The 18,619-nt window shown below is 41.2% G+C and overlaps 1 protein-coding gene across 2 annotated transcripts in view; it reads left to right on the plus strand.

The window, feature by feature from the left end:
• The window catches only part of tox (thymocyte selection-associated high mobility group box), a 127,190-nt gene that overhangs the window by 93,614 nt on the left and 14,957 nt on the right, over nt 1-18,619 (plus strand). For both annotated transcript variants that reach the window (XM_017706335.2, XM_017706336.2), the window contains exons 5-8: nt 1,742-1,990; nt 3,579-3,806; nt 7,377-7,457; nt 9,540-9,884. In XM_017706335.2, the coding sequence (XP_017561824.1) occupies nt 1,742-1,990; nt 3,579-3,806; nt 7,377-7,457; nt 9,540-9,884 (903 nt within the window). The remainder of the gene's footprint in view (nt 1-1,741; nt 1,991-3,578; nt 3,807-7,376; nt 7,458-9,539; nt 9,885-18,619) is intronic.

Here is an 18,619-nt window from a genome sequence, read left to right on the forward strand (position 1 = left end):
TGGCCTGTAGTGTTTCCGCTGCTGCAGGTCGTGTCAAGCACGTTTCCTCTGGCTTTAACTGATGTGATCATTCAGCTTAAGAAGATTTCTCAGCTGAGACACTGTTGTTGTTTTTCTTCAGCCGGAGGCCATGCTCCCGGTAGTAAGGTGGGACTCCCCTGTCCACCCCTAAAGCTCCACCTGTCGGGGGCTTTGTTTCCGTAACAATAGCAGGTGTGGTGTAGATTTCAGCTCACCTGCTGCTGCAGGTGGTGTCGGGTGGCTCAGCACAGCCACAGAGGCTCCAGGCAGGGAGGAAGTGATTTTACCCTTCAGCAAAAAGCAAAGCTGTTCTTACTGCATCACTGGCCAAATTTTACATTACAGTTTGGGCCAAAGTTGTCTTATAGTTTTGGCCAGAGTTATGTTGAAGTTTTGTCCAGTTATGTTGAAGTTTTGTCCAGAGTTATGTTGAAGTTTTGTCCAGAGTTATGTTGAAGTTTTGTCCAGAGTTATGTTGAAGTTTTGGCCAGAGTTATGTTGAAGTTTTGGCCAGAGTTATGTTGAAGGTTTTGGCCAAAGTTATGGTGAAGCTTTGGCCAAAGTTATGGTGAAGCTTTGGCAAGAGTTATGTTGAAGTTTTAGCCAAAGTTATGGTGAAGCTTTGGCAAGAGTTATTTTGAAGTTTTATCCAAAGTTATGGTGAAGCTTTGGCAAGAGTTATGTTGAAGTTTTAGCCAAAGTTATGTTGAATGTTTTGGCCAAAGTTATTGTGAAGCTTTGGCCAAAGTTATGGTGAAGCTTTGGCAAGAGTTATGTTGAAGTTTTAGCCAAAGTTATGGTGAAGCTTTGGCAAGAGTTATGTTGAAGTTTTGGCCAAAGTTATGGTGAAGTTTTGGCCAAAGTTATGGTGAAGTTTTGGCCAAAGTTATGGTGAAGTTTTGGCCAAAGTTATGGTGATGTTTTGGCCAAAGTTATGGTGAAGCTTTGGCAAGAGTTATGTTGAAGTTTTGGCCAGAGTTCTCCTAGAGTTTGAGCCAATGTTATGTTACAATGTGGGCCAAAATTACGTTACAGTTTTGGGCCAAAATTATATTGTAGTTGGGCCAAAATTCTCTTAGGTTTGGCCAACATTATGTTACAATGTGGGCCCAAATAATGTTACAGTTTGATCCAATATTAAATTACAGTTCTTGTACAGTTCTTTTATAGTTTGGGCCAACATTATGTTACAGTTTGGGCTAAAGTTCTCTTACAGCTGAGGCCTAAATTCTCTTACAGTTTTGGACACAATATTTTTCTGTTCTCTACACTATATATTGTGTCATTGAGATGTTAAAATATGCATTTAATTATTATATATAATCATATATTATACATTATAGTTACTATAATAACTTGTAGTATTAGTGTGCAACAAATACATTCTAATTAATAGTTTTATCTGCTTAATTTAATATCATTCTGAGCTTCAGTCACACCACATGTAAAAGAACTGTAACCTAAATGGAACCAGTTATGCTTTAGCTCAGGTGCCACAGATGAAGGGAGATCAAAGTTAACAGTACTGGTGGGAAACAGTGTTGGCTGAGGAGACTGTCCACAGTTTCAGTTAACGTGTTAAAAGAGCAGCTTCAGAAGGGAAGTTAACATGGTTTGAGCGCTGCAGTGTCCTGTGGTTTAGAGGGTGTGGTTGTCTTTTTCACTTGCTTTCATGTTTTTTGTGGTAATGCAGATTCGTTACTCTTTGTTTTTGTGGCAGATGCAGCAGATGGTTAACTCAGACTCGCGATACAGCGGCCATCCTCAGGTCGACCCACTCAGGCCCAGGGTCCAGTCGGGCATGGCTCCTCAGGGTCAGCTAACCACCATCAACCAGTCACAGCTCAGCTCTCAGCTGGGCGTGAGCGGAAACGGCACACACGGCTCTCCGTCTCCTCCCGAGAGCAAATCGGCCACACCTTCACCTTCCAGCTCGGTGCACGAGGACGATGCTGAGGAAGCTCTGAAGGTGAAGTTTCACACACCCACACGAAGACACTGTGCCAAACAAGTAAAAATAAAAGTATTAACATTTGAAAATACTAAAAAAGAACAGACTTAAAAGTTTGGGGACACCTGGCCAGAAAAAAAATGTTGAAATGCAGATGCGCTTGTTTTCTTTTGCAATAATAAACCAGACTAAAGAGGAATTCCAGGGGCTGCAGCTGCACATTAAAGAATTTTTTAAATGTATTTTCTTTGTACTTAGACTTATTATGTACACATATACACTTAAACTCAAGTTTAAATTGTAATAATAATAATAATAATAATAATAATGATAGTAGCACACTTGCAACTGAGCCAACTGTGACTCCGAATATAACAATTTCTTCAACGTTTGTGAAAAAGATACTGATCTTGGCATTGTCCCTTTAAGGTCACTTGTTGTCCTCTTTATGAAGCAATACCCTGCCCACTCTTTTCTAATACCACACCAGAATAAAAGTCCTTATGAAAGAAAACTTTTAAAGCTGTCTTATTTTTCAACATGGTATAATTGTTAAACTTTTCAACATTAAATCATACCAAACTTTTCTGTTTTTAATTTTACATGACTAAAATTGTTTTTACTAGCTAATCTGCATATGTGGTTGGATCTTGTCTCTCAAAGATGAAAAGAGAGCATGAGTGGAAGTCATTTCTCACTATTGTTACTATCTTTAATGACATCCGTTTTAACAAATCCAGGAATGGTATAAACACAGAACAGTTTCTCTCTGCCATCTAATGATGGTCCTTAATGCTCCAGCGGTTTTTTCACCAGCCTTTACTGGCTCCCCAGAGCACGAGGCCATTTCAGAACTCTCTGGAGAGCCCCTGAGCTTCGTGCAATCAGCTCAACTTTTCAGCCCAGGAGTCCTGCTCACCTAAAGGGAGCCCAGGGCTGGTCATTAAAATGTCAACAGCTGTAAACGACCTGCATCGCCACTCAATTACGAAGGGCTGCTGTTTATATATTTATGATACACAGACACTAAAAGCTGGGAGTCACTCTTAGCAATATTGTTTTCAGAAGTATCGTATATAGAGCGGCCACTTTATCAGAAACCCCTCTCGTATAGCTCCAGCTTGTTGGTGTTCAGTTCTCAATTCTAGCTTTATGTTAGCCATCCTTTAGGACTTAATCAGTGGTCAGTTTTCTGACCACAGAGAGGCTGTTGTTTTGTATTTTTGGGTGGTGGACTGTTCAGCTACCTAACAGATGCTGACCCGCAAATTATATCTGGCCAGCAGCAATTCTGTGACCAGTGATTAATGAGGTAGATGGAGGCTGATACACTGCGGAGGAACAGATAGACTACAGACTGTAACTGTACACCTGCGTAGTGGAGCTAGAAGGTAGGTGTTTCTAATATAGTGGCCAGTTGGCAGAAGTACAGAGTAGGTGTTTTCTAATAAAATGACCAGTTAGTGGTATCACAAGGTAGGTGTTTCTAATAAAGTGGCCAGTTACTAGAAGTGCAAGGTAGGTGTTTCTAATAAAGTGGCCAGTGAGAGAAAGCAGAAGATATTTTTAATAACTTGCTATTATAAGCTTCTTTTTTTTTGTCCAGAGTGGTGCGGAAAAGAGAGCTGCCTCAGACATGGCCAAAAAACCCAAAACCCCCAAGAAGAAGAAGAAGAAGGACCCCAACGAGCCACAGAAACCTGTATCTGCATACGCTCTGTTCTTCAGAGACACACAGGCAGCCATTAAAGGCCAAAACCCCAACGCCACTTTTGGAGAGGTGTCCAAGATTGTGGCTTCTATGTGGGACGGTCTGGGAGAAGAACAGAAACAGGTACCTCCCAATACTGCTACACATACTGCCTCTCACATCTCCAGTGGGTCTCCAGCCCTTTGAACTCAACCTCAGCTCAGTCTCTGCCCCTTTAGACTCCGTCTTAAATCTGTATTGACCCCTGTAGGCTCAATCTTGGCTCAGGGTCTGTTATATTTAGATTTGGATCTTGTCTCTGGCCTCTTTTGATTCTGTCTTGACACAATCTCTGCTTCTTTAGATGGTCTTTGCCTCTTTAGACTTGGTGTTGACTCCGTCTCTGCCCCTTTCGATGGTCTCTGCTCCTTTAGACTTGGTCTTGACTCAGTCTCTGCCCCTTTAGACTTGGTCTTGACTCAGTCTCTGCTCCTTTAGACTTGGTCTTGACTCGGCCTCTATGCCTTCAGATTCGGTCTTGACTTGGTTTCAGCCCTCTTTTAGACCTGGTCTTGACTCAGTCTCTGCTCCTTTAGACTTGGTCTTGACTCGGCCTCTATGCCTTCAGATTCGGTCTTGACTTGGTTTCAGCCCTCTTTTAGACCTGGTCTTGACTCAGTCTCTGCTCTCTTTAGACTCTGTTTTGACTCAGTCTCTGCCCTTTTAGACCTGGTCTTGACTTGGTCTTGACTGCATTTCTGATTCAGTCTCAGCTCTCTTTAGACTCTGTCTTGTCTCGGTCTTGATTAGCCATACTGTTTAACTCACTAAAGGTGGTCTTGAATGGAGGCCTAGATTGTGTAATGTGTGAAAACGCAGATGGAACTGCTCCTAATAGTTAATAATAATAATAAATCAGGTCCTTTCATTTTTCATCTGTCCTAACCTAAACAAGTGACATGTCAGGAACTGCGGAACTGTCAGGAATGATTGCATCAAGAAAGCTACATTCGTTCACCGAAATCAAAACAAATTTGATGGTTTTTCCCCTGAACTTTCTTTTTAACCCTTCGTGGTAGAGGGGACAGCCCCTGTCCCTGCCGTTTATTAGTGAGAGCATGATCTCACAGCGGTGATGATAACACTGTTTAAACAGGGGCAGAATTGTTAGCATATGCTGCTATGCAAAAGAGACACATTTGGTTAATTTGGTTTGTTTTCTTTGCACGTGCTGCAGGTTTAGTTTTGTTATGACAGCCAGAGCAGCCGCACAGGCACACTGTGACTCCAGCGTTCTGCTAATTTCCTTTCATGTAGACAAAAAGAACTACTGATTTTTTTCTTTCTGTGGTCTAAAATCAGCTTGAGTTTTGCTCAGAGTGTGAAAACAGTGTTATACAGGTTTTTTCTGCCCAAAACCAACATAAAGAAAACCCCCATTTTGTGAGCAAATGAGTGTGATTTTCTGAGGGTTTGTCTCTGTTCTCCAGTAAGTTTCTTTTATGCCCTTCAGCAGCTGCTGCACTGAAAAAGAAAGTAAATTAAATATATTTACATTAACGTTATAAAATATTTTCTGAATATATTACGGTTGCCAAAAGTGAGCAAACCGAATGACACGTGTATTTTCATTTAATATAGTTTTACTCATGTGGATGTGACGTACACATTATAATCAAGTCAATTCAATGTACTTTATTGGTAATACTATTAAGGGCTACTTAGACTGACAATTCATAACACAATTAAAAAAGAAAAAAATAAGTGTTAATGAACAGTTGATGGCATTAAATGCAAGATGGGATGTTTTATGAAGTAAATAACATTGTATTGACATGAGAAGCCTCAAATTAAGGCGACAGAAATCCATTTATAGTACTGTTATATAGTGTCATTCCCAAGTTATAGTACTTTTAAAGCAGGGTATCACCAGTAACCCTAAATGTCACGTATATATCGCTGTTAACAGATCAAAACCTCGTATCTCCAAAATGGTAACTTTACAGGAGAAGGAAAAAACACACTTTACTTTTAATGTAAGTCAGTGGAACCAGACGTCTTTCCAAGTCATTTTGGGCCGTTTCTTTTGGTCCATTCATCATGAAATTTACACACAATGTCAAGAGTAACAGACGTTTTCAAAATATGTCAAAAGCTGAAAAATGGACAAAACTGGAGTTGCGAGGTTTCTTTCCAACAGCAGTGACATATTTCTTTAACTGCTTTTAGTTAAAGTACAAAATTTCTATCAAGAAAAGCTGGATGCCAGAATATGTTAATGGAGCCGTTCATCAATATAATATACACCATATGGCCAAAAGTATGCGGACACGTCACCCTCACACCTATATGAGCTTGTTGGACATCCCGTTCTGGAACTGTCTGGCTCACAGTCAACATTTCCAGTTTATCTCAAAGGTGTTCAGTGGGGTTGAGGTCAGGGCTCTGTGCAGGCCACTGGAGTTCCTCCACACCACATTGGTCAAACCATGTCTTTATGGAGCTGCTTTGTGCTCAGGGGCTGTCATGCTGGAACAGGAAAGACTCCTCCCCAAACTGCTGACGCAAAGCTGGAAGCTCATAACTGTGTAAAATATCTTTGTGCTGTAACATTATCACCCTTCACTGGAACTGAGGGGTCCAAACCCTGAAAAGCAGCCCAGCTCATCATCCCTCCTCCACCAAACTTTACTGTTGGCACTTTTCATTGCAGTAGGTAACGTTCTCCTGGCATCCACCAAACTCAAATTAATTTGTGAAACTGACAGATAGAGAAATGTGATTCACCACACCAGAGAAAATGTTTTCACTGCTCCAGCTGACACTTGGCATTGCGCATAGTAATCTTAGGCTTTCGTGCATCTGCTCGGCCTGAAAACCCATTTCATGAAGCTCCTGATGCACGGTTCTTGTGCTGATATTGCTTCCAGAGGCAAGTTGGAACTCTCTGTGAGTTTGTGTGGTCTAGTGGCTCCAAGACATTTCTATATCACAATTATAGTACTTACAGTTGTGTAAGTAACAGAGTTATGATGTAACAGAGTTACAAAGTGATGATACTAATGTTATAGTGTGATTTACTTCACACTGCAAGCAGTTTTGAGCTGGTTGGCTTCATTCTTTTTTCCTGGAAAACTGAATTATTTTTGCTAATGCCACTGAAGTTTGTTTTAGCATTGACTCGTCCAGACATCTTGACCTTTAAAGCTTTTAGATGAACGTTCAGAGAGAAATAAATAGATCACTTCTAGCTTCTTTGGGTTCGCTCCATCTCATTTTCTTACCAAAACAGCTCTTTTTTCTGTACAATTTTGTTTTATAGTTGTATTTTTTCTCAGTAAATAGCTCCGCCGGTGGAACAGCGAGAGCCTGTGCTTAGTACGAGATGTTTACCTGATGAGAGAACATTATGTCTGTGCTTTCACTTAGTTTCTCTTGGTGGGGGCAATAACCGTTGATATATTGATGGGCAAATAATTACACATATGGGACGGCTAAAAGGGGAAATATGGAGGGGCCATAAACTCGGCGCTGATGGCTAAAACTCCAGTGCACTTACTTAACCAGCGCTCAGCACTCCAGCAACGACTGCTTCACTTTTGAGCTCATAAATGGAACACCATTAAGGTTCAGAAGGGAAAAAAATCCTTGTACATGAGAATTATGAAGGGATTTTGCTCTCACTGTGCTTTTCTCGTGTTTATTTGATCGCAGGTGTACAAAAAGAAGACGGAAACTGCGAAGAAGGAGTATCTGAAACAGTTGGCCGCTTACAGGGCCAGTCTCGTCTCTCAGGTACTGACCAGAAAAAACTGTATGGGCGTTTGGTCGTGTTTATTATATAAATAAACTGGTCTCCCAACTCCCATTAGCTTTCAGATACTATCCCATATGAGAGTATGATACATGGCAAATATATGGTTTTCCAGTATGTGAATATCTATTGGCATATGTGGATTTTCCTTATATCCAGCTGTCATTTCTGGACATACATGTGATACATTCCAGCTTATTTGAAACTGGCTATTTTTCAATATGCATTATATATTTCAGCACACATGTACACACATATATTTAACAACATATGATAGAAAACATTCATTTAGTATGCCATATATTCGTCATATATTCTAGCTTTATGTTATGCAATATTAGTGTTTTTGGTGATTAAGTTTGTTCATACGACTTCATACTGATATGAATGTACATAGCTCAACATATATGAAATACTTTTAATACATTTACTGATTTTAATGCTTTATACTTTTCAATTAAGAATATTCAGCTTCTTTTCACTTCCCAATGAAGTGAAAGTTATTGTAATAGCCCAGAACTAAAGTCTAAAACATGCACATTGTAAGCTGTGCAATAAAATCATTAAAGCATGACATAATTGAAAATATTGGTCCCTGACAGATACAGGTCCCGTTATGACTGTACTGGGATGTATGCAACCGTGAATCAGACCTAGATGTAAAGTTTGCGTAATGCATTCACTCGCCTATCAGACATGTGTGTGTATATATATATATATATATATATATATATATATACGGCCATATACCAGATCTCTGTGTGGGATTACTTGGCGGGAACAGTTAGCGCTAATGTAACTACAAAATGCTAATAGAACTCAAAGCAGCTCCTGGGGAGCTAACAGGGAGCAGTTCACATTACTGTAATTGCTTAATGCTAATTCCACTCCCACTAACCTTTGAGTCGTCTTAGCTAGCAGCAAACAGTTAGCACTAGTGTAATAGCAGTTAGCACTAGTGTAATTGCAGTTAGCACTAGTGTAATTGCAGTTAGCACTAGTGTCATTGCCAGTTAGCACTAATGCAATAGCAGTTAGCACTAATGCAATAGCAGTTAGCACTAGTGTAATTGCAGTTAGCACTAGTGTAATTGCCAGTTAGCACTAATGCAATAGCAGTTAGCACTAGTGCAATTGCAGTTAGCACTAGTGCAATAGCAGTTAGCACTACTGCAATAGCAGTTAGCATTACTGCAATAGCAGTTAGCACTAGTGTAATTGCAGTTAGCACTAGTGTAGTTGCAGTTAGCACTAATGCAATAGCAGTTAGCACTAATGCAATAGCAGTTAGCACTAGTGTAATTGCAGTTAGCACTAGTGTAATTGCCAGTTAGCACTAATGCAATAGCAGTTAGCACTAGTGCAATTGCAGTTAGCACTAGTGCAATAGCAGTTAGCACTACTGCAATAGCAGTTAGCATTACTGCAATAGCAGTTAGCACTAGTGTAATTGCAGTTAGCACTAGTGTAATTGCAGTTAGCACTAGTGCAATAGCAACATGCTTACCAGACTCCCACTAACTCTTAGGTGTTATTATTTTGCTGGGAATGGTTACTATTCATGTAGGGCATGCTAACACAATTCCCCCTTTTAGGAATGATTAACTAGCAGAGGGGAACAGTTAGCATTAGTGAAATTGCATAATACTAACACAACTTAGCGACTAACTTTAGGGTATTATTAGTTAGCAGTGAACAGTTAGCATGCTAGTTAGCGTAGTAAAATGCTAACCCATTCCTCACTAGATTTTGGGTTTTATTACACACTTCTATAACCTACGAATAACTCAGCCAGTTTGCACTGAATTCCCTGTAGTAACTGAATAATATGTAAGAAGTCCAGGATTTTAAGGAGTTAACTAGCAGGAGGTTTAAAGTCAGTGTTCAGTTAGCTTTAGTCGACAGTTAGTCTCAGACTGCATGTTAACACTGCTTCCTCTAACTTTGAGCTACGTTTAGTAAGTGGGTAATGATTAGCATTAAAGTCTTTACTGTGGTAACCTCTGTTCTTTGTTCACTGCTTTACCATTAATTTTGATGGTTGTGCTTTAATCTTCCTCCAGAGTTACGGTGACCCAGGCGATGTGAAGGTGTCCCAGGCCTCTCAGATGTTGGGGCCGAAGCCGCCGGTGTTTCCTGGAGCAGGCCAGTCTCACCCAGGTCTTTACATGGGACCCCCATACCCCCAGCAGCCTGGCCTGAACCCCCACCTTCCCCACAGCCTGGTACGGGGGTGCCCACCCCGGACCAGCGCCCCCATGCCAGGTTCAGTGGGCATGAGCAGCATGGCAACGACCCCCCCACCCCTGCAGATCAGCCCACCATTACACCAGCACCTCAGCCTGCACCAGCAGCAACAGCAGATCAGCAGCCACTCACTGCCACTGCACTCACCTTCTATGGCACAGGTGACTCCACACATACACGCACATACACATACATACACATATACACATACAAACACACACACACATACATACATATTCACACACATACATACATACATACATACATATTCACGCACATACACATACATACACATATACACATACAAACAAACATACATACACATATACACATACAAACACACATACACATACATACATATTCACACACATACACACATACATGCACATACATACATATTCACGCACATATACATACATACATATACACATACATACATACACACATATACACGCACATACACATACATACACATATACACATACAAACACACACACGCATACATACACATATATACACATACATATACACATACATATACAGATACCCACAAACACACATACACACACACACACACACACACACATATATATATATATATATATATATATATATATGGTTAAAGATTAGCCTTATTTTTACCAGAATAATTGACTTTCATTGGATTACATGAATATCTCAGTTCATTAGAATACCCACAGAAATCTGGAGCTGTGATTGGTTGGGATGCTCACAGACTGCTTTCTGATTGGTTAGAGGCCTCATAAGCATATCGCTGCCTGTCAGTACTGCAGAGGCCCATATCGAGATACCGGTTACCAGGCGATGTGTTGTGTGAAAGAGGACTCGTCTGTGTGTGTATAAAGTGTGTGTCTGTGACTGTAGGCAGTTGTGTTTATACAGCAGATGCTCCTCCATTTCATTTTTCATCATTTCCGGCCCTTCATCCTATCTCTCACTCCACAGAATGAGGTCAGGAGAGAAGCCATTAATATCTGCCAGCGTGTTTTATGTGGGCCAGCCGCTGAAAAAATCCCTCCATATCACACAGACAGATTTTCAATTTTCTCTGTGTAATAAACAGATGCATTAGGATTTGGATGTGATTTAAAGCTGGACAGAATAAAAAAACACATTGAGATTGATGAATACATCAGCATGGAAGACAAACCGCTCGGCTTTGTGAGAGCAGCACGATCGCTCTGAGGAGACGGAGATCACATTAACTCCTGCTGGAGTCTACACACAAAACTCTCTCTCTCTCTCTCTGTCTCTCTCTAACCCCCTCTCTCCCTCTCTCTCCCTCTCATTCTATCTTTCTCTCATTCTCTCCCTCTCTCTCTCTCTCTCTCTCTCTCTCTCCCTCTCATTCTATCTCTCTCATTCTCTCTCTCTGTCTCTCTCTCTCATTCTCCCTTTCTCTTTAACCCCCCCTCTCTCTCCGTCTCTCTCTCTCCCTCTGTCTCTCTAACCCTCTTTATCAGTCTCTCTCATTCTCTCTCTCTCTCTCTCTCTGTCTCATTCTCTGTGTGTCTCTCTCTCTCTCTCTCTCTCTTTAACCCCCCTCTCTCTCCATCTCTCTCTCCCTCTGTCTCTCTCTATCCCCCTCTGTCTCTTTCTCTCTCCTTCTCTGTCATTCTCTCTCTCTCTCATTCTCTGTCATTCTCTCCTCTCCCTCTCTCTCTCTCTCTCTCTCGCTCTCTCAGTCTCTCCTCTCCCTCTTTCCACCCCTATCTCTTTTCTCTCTCTCTCCTTCTCTATCTCTTTCTTTTCTCTCTCATTCTCTCCCCCCCCCTCTTTCTCTACCTCTTTCTATCTCTCTCTTTCTTATTCTTTTATTCTCTCTCCACATCTCTTTTTCATCTTGTTCTGTCTCTCTCTTTTGTTCTTTCTCACTCTTTCCATCTACAACCCCAATTTCAATGAAGTTGGGACGTTGTGTAAAACATAAATAAAAACAGAATATGATGATGTGCAAATCCTTTTCAACCTATATTCAATTGAATACACTACAAAGACAAGATATTTAATGTTCAAACGGACAAACTTTATTGATTTTTGCAAATATTCACTCATTTTGAATTTGATGCCTGCAACACGTTCCAAAGAAGTTGGAAGAGCAAAAGACTGGGAAAGTTGAGGAATGCTCAAAAAACACCTGTTTGGAACATTCCACAGGTGAACAGGTTAATCAGAAACAGGCAAGTGTCATGATTGGGTATAAAGGGAGCATCCCTGAAAGGCTCAGTCGTTCACAAGCAAGGACGGGCGAGGTTCACCACTTTGTGAACGACTGCGTGAGCAAATAGTCCAACAGTTTAAGAACAACGTTTCTCAATGTGCAATTGCAAGGAATTTAGGGATTTCATCTGAGATGGACTGACGCAAAGTGGAAAAGTGTCCTGTGGTCTGACGAGTCCACATTTCAAATTGTTTTTGGAAATCATGGATGTCGTGTCCTCCAGGCCAAAGAGGAAAAGGACTGTCCGGATTGTTATCAGCTCAAAGTTCAAAAGCCAGCATCAGCTCTGATGGTGTGGGGGTGTGTTAGTGCCCATGGCATGGGTAACCTGCACATCTGTGAAGGCCCCATTAATGCTGAAAGGTACATACAGGTTTTGTAGCAACATCTGCTGCCATCCAAGCAACGTCTTTTTCAGGGACATCCTGCTTATTTCAGCAAGACAATGCCAAGCCACATTCTGCACGTGTTACAACAGCGTGGCTTTGTAGTAAAAGAGTGCGGGTACTAGACTGGCCTGCCTGCAGTCCAGACCTGTCTCCCATTGAAAATGTGTGGTGCATTATTAAGCACAAAATACGAGAACGAAGACCCCGGACTGTTGAGCAACTGAAGTTGTACATCAAGCAAGAATGGGAAAGAATTCCACCTACAAAGCTTCAACAGTTAGTGTCCTCAGTTCCCAAACGCTTATTGAGTGTTGTTAAAAGGAAAGGTGATGTAACACAGTGGTAAACACGCCCCTGTCCCAACTTCTTTGGAACGTGTTGCAGGCATCAAATTCAAAATGAGTGAATATTTGCAAAAAACAATAAAGTTTATCCGTTAAAACAACATTAAATATCTTGTCTTTGCAGTGTATTCAATTGAATATAGATTGAAAAGGACTTCAACCAGTGTGTTAGTGTTTTACAGTGCAGACCAGTGTATTAGTGTTTTACAGCGCAGACCAGTGTGTTAGTGTTTTACAGTGCAGACCAGTGTGTTAGTGTTTTACAGTGCAGACCAGTGTGTTAGTGTTTTACAGTGCAGACCAGTATGTTAGTGTTCTACAGTGCAGAGCAGTGTGTTAGTGTTTTACAGTGCAGACCAGTGTGTTAGTGTTTTACAGTGCAGTACAGTGTGTTAGTGTTTTACAGTGCAGACCAGTGTATTAGTGTTTTACAGTGCAGACCAGTGTGTTAGTGTTTTACTGTGCAGACCAGTGTATTAGTGTTTTACAGTGCAGACCAGTGTGTTAGTGTTTTACAGTGCAGACCAGTGTGTTAGTGTTTAACAGTGCAGACCAGTATGTTAGTGTTTTACAGTGCAGACCAGTGTGTTAGTGTTTTACAGTGCAGACCAGTGTGTTAGTGTTTTACAGTACAGTACAGTGTGTTAGTATTTTACAGTGCAGTACAGTGTGTTAGTGTTTTACAGTGCAGACCAGTGTGTTAGTGTTTTACAGTACAGTACAGTGTGTTAGTGTTTTACAGTGCAGACCAGTGTGTTAGTGTTTTACAGTGCAGTACAGTGTGTTAGTGTTTTACAGTGCAGACCAGTGTGTTAGTGTTTTACAGTGCAGTACAGTGTGTTAGTGTTTTACAGTGCAGTACAGTGTGTTAGTGTTTTACAGTGCAGAGCAGTGTGTTAGTGTTTTACAGTGCAGACCAGTGTGTTAGTGTTTTACAGTGCAGACCAGTGTGTTAGTGTTCTACAGTGCAGACCAGTGTGTTAGTGTTCTACAGTGCAGATCAGTGTGTTAGTGTTTTACAGTGCAGACCAGTGTGTTAGTGTTCTACAGTGCAGACCAGTGTGTTAGTGTTCTACAGTGCAGATCAGTGTGTTAGTGTTTTACAGTGCAGTACAGTGTGTTAGTGTTTTACAGTGCAGTACAGTGTGTTAGTGTTCAACAGTGCAGTACAGTGTGTTAGTGTTTTACTGTGCAGTACAGTGTGTTAGTGTTCTACTGTGCAGTACAGTGTGTTAGTGTTTTACAGTGCAGACCAGTGTGTTAGTGTTTTACAGTGCAGTACAGTGTGTTAGTGTTTTACTGTGCAGTACAGTGTGTTAGTGTTCTACAGTGCAGTACAGTGTGTTAGTGTTCTACAGTGCAGTACAGTGTGTTAGTGTTCTACAGTGCAGAGCAGTGTGTTAGTGTTCTACAGTGCAGTACAGTGTGTTAGTGTTTTACAGTGCAGACCAGTGTGTTAGTGTTTTACAGTGCAGACCAGTGTATTAGTGTTTTACTGTGCAGTACAGTGTGTTAGTGTTCTATAGTGCAGTACAGTGTGTTAGTGTTCAACAGTGCAGTACAGTGTGTTAGTGTTCTACAGTGCAGAGCAGTGTGTTAGTGTTCTACAGTGCAGTACAGTGTGTTAGTGTTTTACAGTGCAGACCAGTGTGTTAGTGTTTTACAGTGCAGACCAGTGTATTAGTGTTTTACTGTGCAGTACAGTGTGTTAGTGTTTTACAGTGCAGTACAGTGTGTTAGTGTTTTACTGTGCAGTACAGTGTGTTAGTGTTCTATAGTGCAGTACAGTGTGTTAGTGTTCAACAGTGCAGTACAGTGTGTTAGTGTTCTACAGTGCAGAGCAGTGTGTTAGTGTTCTACAGTGCAGTACAGTGTGTTAGTGTTTTACAGTGCAGACCAGTGTGTTAGTGTTTTACAGTGCAGTACAGTGTGTTAGTGTTTTACTGTGCAGTACAGTGTGTTAGTGTTCTATAGTGCAGTACAGTGTGTTAGTGTTCAACAGTGCAGTACAGTGTGTTAGTGTTCTACAGTGCAGAGCAGTGTGTTAGTGTTCTACAGTGCAGTACAGTGTGTTAGTGTTTTACAGTGCAGACCAGTGTGTTAGTGTTTTACAGTGCAGACCAGTGTATTAGTGTTTTACTGTGCAGTACAGTGTGTTAGTGTTTTACAGTGCAGTACAGTGTGTTAGTGTTCTACAGTGCAGTACAGTGTGTTAGTGTTTTACTGTGCAGTACAGTGTGTTAGTGTTTTACAGTGCAGAGCAGTGTGTTAGTGTTTTACTGTGCAGTACAGTGTGTTAGTGTTGTACAGTGCAGTACAGTGTGTTAGTGTTTTACAGTGCAGTACAGTGTGTTAGTGTTTTACAGTGCAGACCAGTGTGTTAGTGTTCTACAGTGCAGTACAGTGTGTTAGTGTTTTACTGTGCAGTACAGTGTGTTAGTGTTGTTACAGTGCAGTACAGTGTGTTAGTGTTCTACAGTGCAGTACAGTGTGTTAGTGTTTTACAGTGCAGTACAGTGTGTTAGTGTTTTACTGTGCAGTACAGTGTGTTAGTGTTTTACTGTGCAGTACAGTGTGTTAGTGTTTTACAGTGCAGAGCAGTGTGTTAGTGTTTTACAGTGCAGTACAGTGTGTTAGTGTTTTACTGTGCAGATCAGTGTGTTAGTGTTTTACTGTGCAGTACAGTGTGTTAGTGTTTTACTGTGCAGTACAGTGTGTTAGTGTTTTACTGTGCAGAGCAGTGTGTTAGTGTTTTACTGTGCAGTACAGTGTGTTAGTGTTTTACAGTGCAGACCAGTGTGTTAGTGTTCTACAGTGCAGTACAGTGTGTTAGTGTTTTACTGTGCAGTACAGTGTGTTAGTGTTTTACAGTGCAGTACAGTGTGTTAGTGTTTTACTGTGCAGTACAGTGTGTTAGTGTTTTACAGTGCAGAGCAGTGTGTTAGTGTTTTACTGTGCAGTACAGTGTGTTAGTGTTTTACTGTGCAGTACAGTGTGTTAGTGTTGTACAGTGCAGTACAGTGTGTTAGTGTTTTACTGTGCAGTACAGTGTGTTAGTGTTTTACTGTGCAGTACAGTGTGTTAGTGTTTTACAGTGCAGAGCAGTGTGTTAGTGTTTTACTGTGCAGTACAGTGTGTTAGTTTTTTACTGTGCAGTACAGTGTGTTAGTGTTTTACTGTGCAGACCAGTGTGTTAGTGTTTTACAGTGCAGACCAGTGTGTTAGTGTTTTACAGTGCAGTACAGTGTATTAGTGTTTTACAGTGCAGTACAGTGTGTTAGTGTTTTACAGTGCAGTACAGTGTGTTAGTGTTTTACAGTGCAGACCAGTGTGTTAGTGTTTTACAGTGCAGACCAGTGTGTTTGTGTTTTACAGTGCAGTACAGTGTGTTAGTGTTTTACAGTGCAGAGCAGTGTGTTAGTGTTTTACAGTGCAGTACAGTGTGTTAGTGTTTTACAGTGCAGTACAGTGTGTTAGTGTTTTACAGTGCAGACCAGTGTGTTAGTGTTTTACTGTGCAGTACAGTGTGTTAGTGTTTTACAGTGCAGACCAGTGTGTTAGTGTTTTACTGTGCAGTACAGTGTGTTAGTGTTTTACAGTGCAGTACAGTGTGTTAGTGTTTTACTGTGCAGTACAGTGTGTTAGTGTTCTACAGTGCAGACCAGTGTGTTAGTGTTTTACAGTGCAGTACAGTGTGTTAGTGTTTTACAGTGCAGACCAGTGTGTTAGTGTTCTACAGTGCAGTACAGTGTGTTAGTGTTTTACTGTGCAGTACAGTGTGTTAGTGTTTTACTGTGCAGAGCAGTGTGTTAGTGTTTTACTGTGCAGTACAGTGTGTTAGTGTTTTACAGTGCAGACCAGTGCGTTAGTGTTCAACAGTGCAGTGCAGTGCGTTAGTGTTTTACAGTGCAGTACAGTGTGTTAGTGTTTTACTGTGCAGTACAGTGTGTTAGTGTTTTACTGTGCAGTACAGTGTGTTAGTGTTGTTACAGTGCAGACCAGTGTGTTAGTGTTCTACAGTGCAGACCAGTGTGTTAGTGTTTTACAGTGCAGACCAGTGTGTTAGTGTTCTACAGTGCAGTACAGTGTGTTAGTGTTTTACAGTGCAGTACAGTGTGTTAGTGTTCTACAGTGCAGACCAGTGTGTTAGTGTTTTACTGTGCAGTACAGTGTGTTAGTGTTTTACAGTGCAGACCAGTGTGTTAGTGTTCAACAGTGCAGTACAGTGTATTAGTGTTTTACAGTGCAGAGCAGTGTGTTAGTGTTCTACAGTGCAGACCAGTGTGTTAGTGTTCTACAGTGCAGTACAGTGTGTTAGTGTTTTACAGTGCAGACCAGTGTGTTAGTGTTCTACAGTGCAGACCAGTGTGTTAGTGTTTTACTGTGCAGTACAGTGTGTTAGTGTTTTACAGTGCAGACCAGTGTGTTAGTGTTTTACTGTGCAGTACAGTGCGTTAGTGTTCAACAGTGCAGTACAGTGTGTTAGTGTTTTACAGTGCAGAGCAGTGTGTTAGTGTTTTACAGTGCAGTACAGTGTGTTAGTGTTTTACAGTGCAGACCAGTGTGTTAGTGTTTTACTGTGCAGTACAGTGTGTTAGTGTTCTACAGTGCAGACCAGTGTGTTAGTGTTCTACAGTGCAGTACAGTGTGTTAGTGTTTTACAGTGCAGTACAGTGTGTTAGTGTTTTACAGTGCAGACCAGTGTGTTAGTGTTTTACAGTGCAGTACAGTGTGTTAGTGTTTTACAGTGCAGACCAGTGTGTTAGTGTTTTACAGTGCAGTACAGTGTGTTAGTGTTTTACAGTGCAGTACAGTGTGTTAGTGTTTTACAGTGCAGAGCAGTGTGTTAGTGTTTTACAGTGCAGTACAGTGTGTTAGTGTTTTACAGTGCAGACCAGTGTGTTAGTGTTTTACAGTGCAGACCAGTGTGTTAGTGTTCTACAGTGCAGACCAGTGTGTTAGTGTTCTACAGTGCAGATCAGTGTGTTAGTGTTTTACAGTGCAGACCAGTGTGTTAGTGTTCTACAGTGCAGATCAGTGTGTTAGTGTTTTACAGTGCAGTACAGTGTGTTAGTGTTTTACTGTGCAGTACAGTGTGTTAGTGTTCTACTGTGCAGTACAGTGTGTTAGTGTTTTACAGTGCAGACCAGTGTGTTAGTGTTTTACAGTGCAGTACAGTGTGTTAGTGTTTTACTGTGCAGTACAGTGTGTTAGTGTTCTATAGTGCAGTACAGTGTGTTAGTGTTCAACAGTGCAGTACAGTGTGTTAGTGTTCTACAGTGCAGTACAGTGTGTTAGTGTTCTACAGTGCAGAGCAGTGTGTTAGTGTTCTACAGTGCAGTACAGTGTGTTAGTGTTCTACAGTGCAGTACAGTGTGTTAGTGTTTTACAGTGCAGACCAGTGTGTTAGTGTTTTACAGTGCAGACCAGTGTGTTAGTGTTTTACAGTGCAGTACAGTGTGTTAGTGTTTTACAGTGCAGTACAGTGTGTTAGTGTTTTACAGTGCAGAGCAGTGTGTTAGTGTTTTACAGTGCAGTACAGTGTGTTAGTGTTTTACAGTGCAGACCAGTGTGTTAGTGTTTTACAGTGCAGACCAGTGTGTTAGTGTTTTACAGTGCAGACCAGTGTGTTAGTGTTCTACAGTGCAGACCAGTGTGTTAGTGTTCTACAGTGCAGATCAGTGTGTTAGTGTTTTACAGTGCAGACCAGTGTGTTAGTGTTCTACAGTGCAGACCAGTGTGTTAGTGTTCTACAGTGCAGATCAGTGTGTTAGTGTTTTACAGTGCAGTACAGTGTGTTAGTGTTTTACAGTGCAGTACAGTGTGTTAGTGTTCAACAGTGCAGTACAGTGTGTTAGTGTTTTACTGTGCAGTACAGTGTGTTAGTGTTCTACTGTGCAGTACAGTGTGTTAGTGTTTTA

This window comes from Pygocentrus nattereri, chromosome 17 (assembly GCF_015220715.1).
Source record: "Pygocentrus nattereri isolate fPygNat1 chromosome 17, fPygNat1.pri, whole genome shotgun sequence".
Classification (NCBI taxonomy): Eukaryota; Metazoa; Chordata; class Actinopteri; order Characiformes; family Serrasalmidae; genus Pygocentrus; species Pygocentrus nattereri.